Consider the following 10,716-nt stretch of genomic DNA (forward strand, 5'->3'; position numbering starts at 1 on the left):
ATTGTTCTTCAAATTGGCAACTATTATATTTTTCGTTCGTTTTATAGTTGAGTGTTGGTCAATACTCACATTAGCGAACGAAACTATGATCTAAACATAAAAAACATACAATAAATGTCTAAGAATGCATCATTGAAGATATAAATCCGAAATATTACATTAGAGTGAATTTATATGCAAAAAACCTGTTCGACTGCAAATGATTTTATTTATCAAAAATTTTACTTTCGAGGCGTGTTCAGTGTAATTGTATAGCGCCACCTCTCGGTCAAGCGGCAGCACACCGTGAATTTTCGCCAAGACGACGATCGGATATGGGCGTGCAAGTAATATCCGAACCATGTCTATAGCGCGCTGACTGATTTATATTGTACACATTATGGTATGCGAGGCCTGCACATAATTGCATGGTCTGTGGTACTGGTAGCGCTATTGTTTTTGAGCGCGATATGCGAATACTGTATGTGTATGTAGTGCGAGTACGCTCGACCTAGTAGTAGTGTATGTGTATGTATTGTACGTCGTATGACCCAGTTGATTACTTCTACAGTGTAAAGAAAGTGGCTTACTCTATCTATCAACCAATATGTGAGACAACGCAAGGGCAATTTTGTATTTCGTTTGTAGGAACAAAGCTGTGGAATGATCTCCCAGATGAAATTAGATTAAAAACATCGAGGTTATCTGTCCACCTACCTTCTATGTAAATGACGTGGGCCTTCGTTTTTCCTTTTATATTACTTGTCTTCCTTTTATAATATGTGAAGAGTTTCATTCCAAAAGGAGCCAAATCCACTTTGGGTACTTCTGAGTAAATTGCCTTTTTTATTTCTCCACTTTCCCTTTAGCCATGTATACCTTCATGTTGTTATATATGTTAAAGGTGTCACCCTGCATGGACCTGATTATCTGCCAATAATGATAAGAAAAAAATCTTCCCTTCGGCTTTTCTGATGTTTACTAAATTTTTTGATTTTTTATTTTCGTGGATTTAGCTCCTTTTGGAATGAAACATGTTATTGTACCTAAAAAATAAAAAATAAATCATATTTTCTCAATAAAGTCACTGAAATTTTATTCAAATTTAGCAGCAAACCTTTCCTTTTAAATAATAATAGTGAAATCACACATAAATATAACCTTTCGAAAAGAAAGTAAACAACATTATTACAGTTTCATTCCAAAAGGAGCTAAATCCATTCAATTCCAAAAGAAGCTAAATCCATGTTTCATTCAAAAAGGAATTACTAAATCCACATTTTTTTTTTGGCACATATCGCACGACAACCAAATGCCCTAAGATGTTGATACCCACTTTGATAGAAAAATAAGGTTTTACAAAATGGAAAAATACTAGAAGAGAAAAGGTAAGAAAGAGTAAAGACGGATTGAGGACGGTAAACCCCAAGAGACTCAAAAGATCTACCCCAGAATCCTCTCACCGGCACCAGAGTTGCCTAGGCCAATGATGGCCGAGAAGATTGCGCAATGTACCGCGCCGGTCTGGCAGGAAGGTGCCAATTGCGGTGAGGGGTTTTCATGGACCAGTAGATCTGAGATTATATTATCCAAAAAAAAGAGATGAATATGAATTGACAAATAGTACCAAAAATAGAAGAAAAAAAAGAAATAAAGTGAAAGGCGTAAATATTCTAAAAAAGAATGAAACGCCGATAATACCAAACAACAACAACAACACAAAATCTAAAAATTTGATAGAAATCAGAAATAACTGGTGGATTTTTTGTCTTATCATATGTTATAGGTCCAGAGCGACACCTTTAACATATATAACAACATGAAGGTACATGGCTAAAGGGAAAGTGGAGAAATAAAAAGAAATAAATTAAAAAAAATATTAAAAATTGTTGTATCAGTATACTATAATGAATAACAGTAGTGAATTAATTTAACATCTTACTTGATTCATACTTGTCCATAATGCAGTGTTTTTCAGTATTCTTATTTTGGTACTGCATGCAATTGTAAAGTTTAAAAAAAAAAGTGATTGTAACTTCTTGTAAATAAGTTGTGTTCTACAGTGCCTGTGTATTGCATGACCTACGTCAGTACGTGATAACTTGTAAATGTGTAAAGACATAAGATTTTAATATAATTATAGTAATGCTAAAATGAAGATACATAACATATTTTTATGGTGTACATTGAAAGCTTTATTCGGCCATAACTAACAGTTAAATTTACACAACATTATTGAGATGAATACAAATTATAATTGCTGAACTGAAGGCAATATTTAAACGTGATGTTGATTTCAACCATTGCATACAAACAGATCATGTGTATTAAAAAAGGCACATTTTTATTTAGCATCTATCGCTATGACAACTTTAACCGTCGTCATTAAGAAGGAGCAATATACTTTATTTGTATACCACCATGTCTTGTTACTTATTAGTTACTGCTTATTTATATACATCTTATCTTGTGTCTTTCATAAAAACTTGACATACTCTATAGGCAATGTGTAGATAAGTTTACCAAAGAAAAGTATCTATAACAGTAATGTTTCTACGCGCTTGACAAATATACTATTACCCCGGTCATTTGATTCAGTGCTTGCCCGCACACAATGTTTTGACTAGTACGTGATCATACAAATTTTGCCGAGAAACTGCCTACTAATTGATATATTTGGTAAATTATTATATCTATTTGGACTTGATAGATATAACGCATGTGTCGCGCACTTGTGCGTAGTCCCATATACATCTTTCTGTGTACAGTGCTTGTAACTTTACCAAGACTGGGCCAATTTTTTTATCATTTCGATGATTCTAGAACCTTGCAGTACACACCAAGACTTATATGCTAGATGATCAACCTTTTCTGATCGATTCCACAACAATCCTTTCACAATGCAGTCGCATGACCATAACTGGTTTTATCTTTTAAGTTTCACATCTTACTTTATATATAAATGCTTTAAAAATTGTCTGAGTGATTCTTTTCCTTAATGTGTACGAGTATACATGTATACATACTCCATATCGATCTCAAATCCTGAATCATATCAGTTTCAGCACAAAATTAAGTATAGTTAGGTACATATATGTCTTTCATCTTCCCTAATGCTCGACTATGAATATCACCTCAAGTGATTAACATCCAACATAAGGTTTTTCAAAAAAATAGCACAGACATTTCAAAACTGGTCATGTCCTATACGCACACAAAAGACAATTCTGCGTTGTGTGTACTGAGTTTCATATGAATCGATCAAACTACTTCCAATAGTTTGCTCACATACTTATTTTACACACTGCACATGCATTGAGTTTTATACTGTTATTATAATGCCTCATCAAAGATACCAAAACTATAAAATTGCTAAAACTTGGAAAGAATATGCTCCACAAGATTATTAAAACAAAATTGTATTCTTTGTGCAAAGCTTGGTTACCATGGAGGTACCTTAACAGACAGACACAACAAATGTGTCTTGCACACCCTCGGGTCAATCGGTATACCAAGTTTTATTACAATTTGCAAAAAAATTGGAAAAAATTTGACCCAGTTTTTTACAATAGACCAACAGAAAGACTCGCCTGCCCAACTGTATCCTTATTCCTTTATACACCCTTTCAAACTACAAAGTAGTTACAGGCAGCATGTCTCTTGATGGTATAACCTTGAACCGCAATACTTTGGCGTTGAGCTGATTCACGTTCATTGATTCAAATGATGCATGAAACCAACTGTTTTGCTGTCTTGTGATCATTTCTCTTTTTCGCTTGCATTATTTTAGTCACATTGATTGCATTAAACAAAAAATGAAGACTATTTACAATAAGATATTCTACAAATCTTTCTTCTGTCCATGTTGATTTTCAACAGGTTCCGAAGTATAGTCTTTTTCATGATCGACTGTCACCTCAGTTACATGCACAGTCACTAAAACCAAACACATTGTTGACTCATGGTTTGACCTCTTGGCTGTAAATTTTATAATTACTACCGTAACTTCTTCAAGGAATATAGGTTGCCAAATAGATACAAATTGAAATATCCACCATTTCCACATGAGCAAGCACTGATTTTATCACAAATTATGAATTGTATAAATCACATAGAGCTTTTATACACTGATGTCACAATTTGTCTTTTATATTCCTACATTTCTTCCATTTGTAAACTTGCCAACCTCTTATTGTAATACAATATACAAGTGCCAAGCATGGTGGCTAATCTAGCAACAATAACAATTTATTTCTGGTACATGTATATCATGTGTTATGTGATTTTTTTTCTCCAGATAACCACATCCCCATGATCCCCAGGGACACTCTAGTATCAAGTTTGGTGGTATTTTGTCAAAGGGTCTCTGACATATCAAGAATACATGCTCGTAATGCTAAGCCATGCAATCTTTTACCTCCGGACCACAAAATGTTAAGTTCCAACCAATCCTCAAGATAGCCTAAAAACATGCCACATGGACAAATTAACCCTTACTGTACTGGGCTATTTTGAGCACCCACTGACTGGGGGGGGGGGGGGGCCTGGGAGGCCCCCCCCCTATGATCTCGGCCGTCGATTGTCCGATGAACACGAAAATTTGCATGTTTGTAGATATTTACGTAAGGAACAAGATGGTATAATTAGTTTCTTACGAATATGCAAATTTTTGTCGTTAGCCTAATTAATTATGCAAAATGCGCTAATTTTATGCATTTTACAGAAAACGTGTCAAACTCCACTTTTTTAATGTTGAAACTCATTATTCATATGAAACTTCTTTTCTAACACAAAAAAGTTATTTTAATGTAATTAATAATGATAATTTATGCAAATTTTGATGCAATTTTTTTTTTTTTGATGACATGCGCATACTAATTGTTATGTAACGCCTTACAGGTATATCCGATTTCGACGAAAATGGTATCAAAATGTGCGTAAGACTTGAGGGAAAAAAGTCATGAAAAGACAATTCAAAATTCGAAGCGGTTGCGGCGCAATCTCCGAAAATGTCGAGGGGGGGGGCCTCCCAGGCCCCCCCCCAGTACAGTAAGGGTTAAATCGAGGCGATTAAGAGTCTTGCATGCAATCATGCAACAATGAACCTCATTTGACCTTTGACCTACTTATGTGACCTTCAACTCCAGAATATCATGGAGGCCAATAAAGGGCATCTACCAATCAAGTATGGTTACAAACAGATGCAGGGTTGGAAAGTTAGCAACCCTAATTGATTTTTGCAGGTAAGATTTCACATTAGACTTCATTCAAATTTGTGTACAGTCACAGAGGATGGACGGAAGGATGCCATTTGGATCCCTTAGTCTCTGCTCGAAAAAAAGCAGTTCTCAAGTCAGACAATCCCAAATGTTCACTACAGAGGATTACATGGATTTCTCTAATCGGCCTAGTCTCCTGGCTAGGATCACATCAACTTGTGGTGGAGGAAATGGTGCAAGCCGGGGCCTTGTGTGTCTAGGGTCATCAGGGTCATCAGGTCATCGAACAGCCTTCGAGAACAGTGGTCCTTGGTCCTGTTCTCTGCGTTCCAGTATCGCACCGATGAGTCCTTGTACATACATGTAGGGGTAGGTCTTGGGGACCTTCTCCTTCCGGGCCACGTAGTTGTTGGCACGCTTTGACCATACTGCAACATATCTGTATCATAAAATAAAAGAACATGCAAAATGTAACAAGTTGCATTATATACACACTCATTCTTGTCAATTGGAAATGATTCATATCTCTTAAAGATAAACTTGAGTTCTGGTAAAAAAAGAAAATGAATTCTCACAGAATCTAACGAAACTTACACTGAATGTTCAAGATTACAAATAAATGTCATGTGCCAAACAATTTTGGAAGAAAATCAGGGTAATACTAGCCCCGACAGGCCGACACCATGTGTGTTGTCCCATATACATCTTTCTGTGTAAGTGATATACTTTACCAAAACTCTGCCAAATTTATGATGATTTTGATGACTCCAGAACCTTGCATTACACACCAAGTATATTATTACACTGAATCCAAGTCCGCATTTAGGGTCCAAAATCAGCAGCATGATTGACAAACCATCAGCTTACAGTCCGTCATCTACATAATTTAGATGTGCGTCGTGTACAGGGACAACTTCTTTAGATGACGTCATATTTTGGCGATTTAAAAGGGGCGTTCCCAGGAAGGACAATTAGATATTTAATAATTTCCCCAAAATTGATAAATTTCATGGGAAAGAACTGCCAATTCGGATTGCCCTGTCCAACTACACAGGGAAAACAAAAAATCATGTTTTTTTTTTTTACTCCACCCACTTTGGATTGCCTTGTCCATCTAAAAAAAAATGTACAAATAAAAATAGGAAAAACAAGAAAGAAAAGAAAACCTTTTTTCTTTCTTTCTAATTTCCACTCACTTTGTATTGCCTTGTTCATCAATCTGGTCGGGCCTGTCCTTGTGTGCCATGTAGTCGATGACCGCAAGCAAATTCCTTGCCCGGTTTGCTGGGTAGCTGGATGGATAAGACAAACAATTGGTATTACCACTACCATGATGAATGAATAGTAAATGCTTTAGACAAATCTCAGACTCATTGGCCCGTAGTCACAAAGGAGGTTTGTAGGAGGTTTGTACAAACCATGGTTTGACGATGGTTTACATCTATGGAATGCTGCTCGCATACCGTAAATTGTAAATTAACATTGTTAACAAGTATGGAGTTTACATTCCTTCTCCATCAGTTTACAAATGGCATTCCATAGATGTAAACCTTGGCCAAACCATGGTTTGTACAAACCTCCTTTGTGAATACGAGCCATTCACTTCAGTTCTGGATTTGTGTTGTAAATTATTGACTTTTAATTAAAGGTAGTTACATTTCCCTGCTACAACCACTCCAACTTGACTTAACATCAGGTACCGACACAAGTACGATACAAAGTCTGCTGTTTCAAGACTCTGCATGCATCCAAAAGTGATTTCAGCATTTATATAGATGTCATTCATAATTTCTCATTAACTTTGCTATTTGCTTCAAAATATGATATCGTAACTGTAACCGTACTGTAATGATATGTTTCAACTTTTCCACAATCTTACTTCAAACATACAAAATGATACTAAAAATACTTACTCAAAGGAATACCGCTTGGAAGCATACATCAGTATATGGTTGTGGAAACACTCGAGCATGCTGGTGTGCCTAAGGAATTATGAAAACAAAATAAAAACTGATATAAATGATAGGGCATTTCATTATTTTCATACCACAAAATCAATATTGAAAATCCCATGTATTACACATGAGCAAATAAGATGCATTATCTTGACCTGCTGATATGTCCCAATTTTATAGGTCATAACCGAAAAAGAGCTCAATCTTGCAAACATGTACGTAATGAACGCATTCTCATTAAATTCCTCTCAATTTACAGAGCCTTTCGTACATGTATACAGAATCCTACCTGAAGCGAGCAAATCAGCAGAGTAGGCCAAGTTCTCCATGAATTTGCGGTCAAAGGTGACTTGTACTATTCACCTGCTAATTCCCCTACTGCTGCTTGGAATTTCTTCGCTGGGGATGGATTGTGTTGTCTGTTCTTCATATCTGTAAAAAGTGAAGAAACGAAAGTCATTCACAAAGTAAAAAACATTCAGATTTTAAATCACCAAAAGAAATTATTTTGAAGATGGCATTCTCTAATAATTATCACAGCTAGCCAGATTTGGAATTTGCATGACTAATAACTGATGCATTGGTTCTCTGTCATGTATGTGAAGTTGAGACACTCTTTGGTAGAGATAAATATAGATGAGACAGTCACATCTCAAGCAAGCTATAGTATAACCTTGTCGACTTTTAAAAAGAGCAGGATGTTTACCCGGTTGACTAGCCCTGCACGTCATCATTACAAAGAAAACTGCAGTTGTAACGAGGGACATTAAAGGTAGGGTCTATTACAAAGTTTTGGGAAATTTTGAAAATTGGGTGGATAGTGATTCTTTACAATTTTGATATATTTGGATGCCCCTGTGGAAGTATTATAAGCACTAGAAAATTTAGCTCCTAAAACACTTCTGCTTTCGAAAAAACTTGAATATAAAAATTTACCGGTGCTCCCGGTAAATTTTGATAAATTTAAAATAGCGCCTACGGTCGTACAACGGTAGCTGCTACCATAAAAATCCCGGAATATGTAGTTGTGATATATAATTTCAAAAAGGTAATAGCCAATCGGTCAATTGTAGCTTGTTGTATAGCTGAATTAATATATTGACCTTGAGAGAGAGTTATAGTATACCCCATAAAGAGATTATTATTTACAATTTCATCACTTTAGACTCGATTTCAACGCGACAACATTCACTGAATATTGTAGGATCGCATATGCTTCCAATATTTTCATTTGAACCAAATTCATCCGGAGGTCTAGTGGAGCCAGACGTAGTCTCAGTGGAACAACCGACGATATAGAGACTGAAGCTTTCGGTCTAGATCTACTGTAGACCTAGGCTAGACTATCAATATCATATGATTCATGAAATCTGAATTAAAAATCCAAGGCAAGAGATAACAAAACGTAATTTCTTAAATTTGCCGATTCCATGCATCTAGTCTCTAGACTAGATCAAATTAAAACGGTAGGCCTACCCAATGCAGTGGGGCGTATATCATTTCAACTTACCTCTCAGTGAGCTGGCATGTCTATTGCATCCTCTAGACTCGGCAACGAGAAGGCCGCCTGCAGCTCGCGAAGTTTCTCCGCCGTACCCTGGCCTTGTTCACAGCCACTCCCGCGCCTCCTCTGGGCCGGATGGTCGAGCTGCCATTGCTTGTTTCTCTCCTTCCTCTTACCGTCTTACTTAGTCTTATTCCGATTTAGCGTAGCCTTAGCCTTGTCCTTAGGCTTAGCACTAGCTGAGTCCGAGTCGGCCATCGTCCGTGACCTCGAGCTCCTTTTCCAATCTCGATCTCGTTATCGTATTTCAATCAAAGCTTGTCTGGACTGTAGCTGTCTATTTAGCGTTCGATCGGCGCCGGTGATAATCTGATATGAGCTGTGTGTGTTACGTTATACTTTACGCGTATACAAAATACGTGAAAGCAGCGTATTGGAATTGATCAGCTGTACTGTATTACTAGCGCGCGGTCGATCGGATACCCGCCTGCTAGCTACCTGTATGTACTGTACGTACCAACGAACTCTAACACTCCTTGTAAATACGCTGGTTGTTAAATGACATAGAGGGAGCTAAACACGTAAATTCAAAAAATAAACCGTCGAAAGTCAAAAGTGATGTCCGGACGTCAAACACTTTTATATAATGTTTTGAAAGCAAATTGCACAACAATTAGAGCATTTGATTTGGAATTATTATCATCTCCCATGTTTTTTTCGATGATCTTTCATATGGTACTGAAATAAACCAAATTTGTTTTGGAGGGGCACTTTGGAAATTACCAATACTCAACTATACCTTTAACATAAATTAAATGTCCCACATAACAATATACACGGTTGAGAATCTTGTCGAAAATATAGAAGGAAAAAAAGCCAATCTTAATCTTAAAACAACGATTTTAAATTTCTCAAGTTATTGCCAATCTAAGGACTTGATTTTGTTGGTAGTTCCTGACATCAAATGTAATATATTAATAAATTAAAAATATCAAAGGTTTTTGCAGAAGTTTTCGCCCTTTCTGACATATTTTTTAGGGAATTGAATCAAAAGTTATTGAGCCAAACCACAAATTGTGGTATAGCTGTCTCGAATGGTAAGTGTACCAATCATCTAACATATGTACAAAATCAACCTATACACAATTATCTTACAAAATCTCCTTCCAGCAGTTATATTTTAAGCTTATATCTTAAATATAATATTACCTTATGAAACTTATAAGATACAAAACAAAGTAACATTTGATGATTTGTACACTTGGAAGTTTATCAAACACCACATATTATTTTGCTCTTCGTGTTATGGTTTCTACGTCACGATACTACATTCAAGATATGAGATTCGAATATTACTTCTCCAGAGCTAATTGCATGTTGAAAAATAACACTCCTAATAAAATAAAATGATGTGCAGTGAAACGTAATTTAGCGAAGCGACAACCTTTATAGAAAGACCACCTGTCTATAAAGACTACCTGCCTTTTAAGATTATTATCACTGTCTCCCTTACATGGTCCTTAGGTTAATCCAATAAATCATATACAAAATGTGTACAATCAAACTAAATCACATGTACTAAGTTTCCTGTAACTTTCCTGTAACCTATGAAAGTAGTTCTGGAGTTTACTTAAAGGGATCCGGTTATTTTGTCTCAGATTCTGAAACAAAATCCTGTATTTAGCTCATACTGCAATAATAATTATAAACTTTCAGGTCAGTCAGGAACCCCGTGACTTTTACAAGCCGATCGCCTGCATGATTATCAAAATATTTACGATTAGAAATCGAAACCGAATTTTGCGTTTTCCTAACGGTTGTCATAACACTACAGTCTATTGGGCGAACGAGTATGGTTAAACCGGTCACTCAAAGATTTTTACTTTTTTTGAGGATCTTCTTGATCATTTTGAAGCGCAATTTTTGTTAAGGGCTTCAATATTGCACTATTTGACAGACACTGATAACACGTAGGGACGTGCATCTCAGATTAAACATTGTTAAACGATGCCTTTAAAGCTCCATAAAGATCTATGTCATTCATTGTCACACAATATCT

At 36.1% G+C, this 10,716-nt stretch overlaps 1 protein-coding gene across 1 annotated transcript; it reads right to left on the reverse strand.

Moving 5' to 3' along the window:
- Window positions 1-5,477: 5,477 nt before the first annotated feature.
- Window positions 5,478-9,036, reverse strand: LOC105438553. Its single transcript, XM_030993746.1, has 5 exons — window positions 8,664-9,036; window positions 7,443-7,585; window positions 7,112-7,180; window positions 6,395-6,490; window positions 5,478-5,637 (listed from the first exon to the last, which is right to left on the reverse strand). Exons 3-5 carry the CDS (start codon window positions 7,168-7,170, stop codon window positions 5,478-5,480), a joined length of 315 nt encoding a protein of 104 aa, XP_030849606.1. The 5' UTR covers window positions 7,171-7,180; window positions 7,443-7,585; window positions 8,664-9,036.
- Between the last annotated feature and the right edge of the window lie 1,680 nt (window positions 9,037-10,716).

Source organism: Strongylocentrotus purpuratus, unplaced genomic scaffold, assembly GCF_000002235.5.
Source record: "Strongylocentrotus purpuratus isolate Spur 01 unplaced genomic scaffold, Spur_5.0 spur5_scaffold_20, whole genome shotgun sequence".
Taxonomy (NCBI): Eukaryota; Metazoa; Echinodermata; class Echinoidea; order Camarodonta; family Strongylocentrotidae; genus Strongylocentrotus; species Strongylocentrotus purpuratus.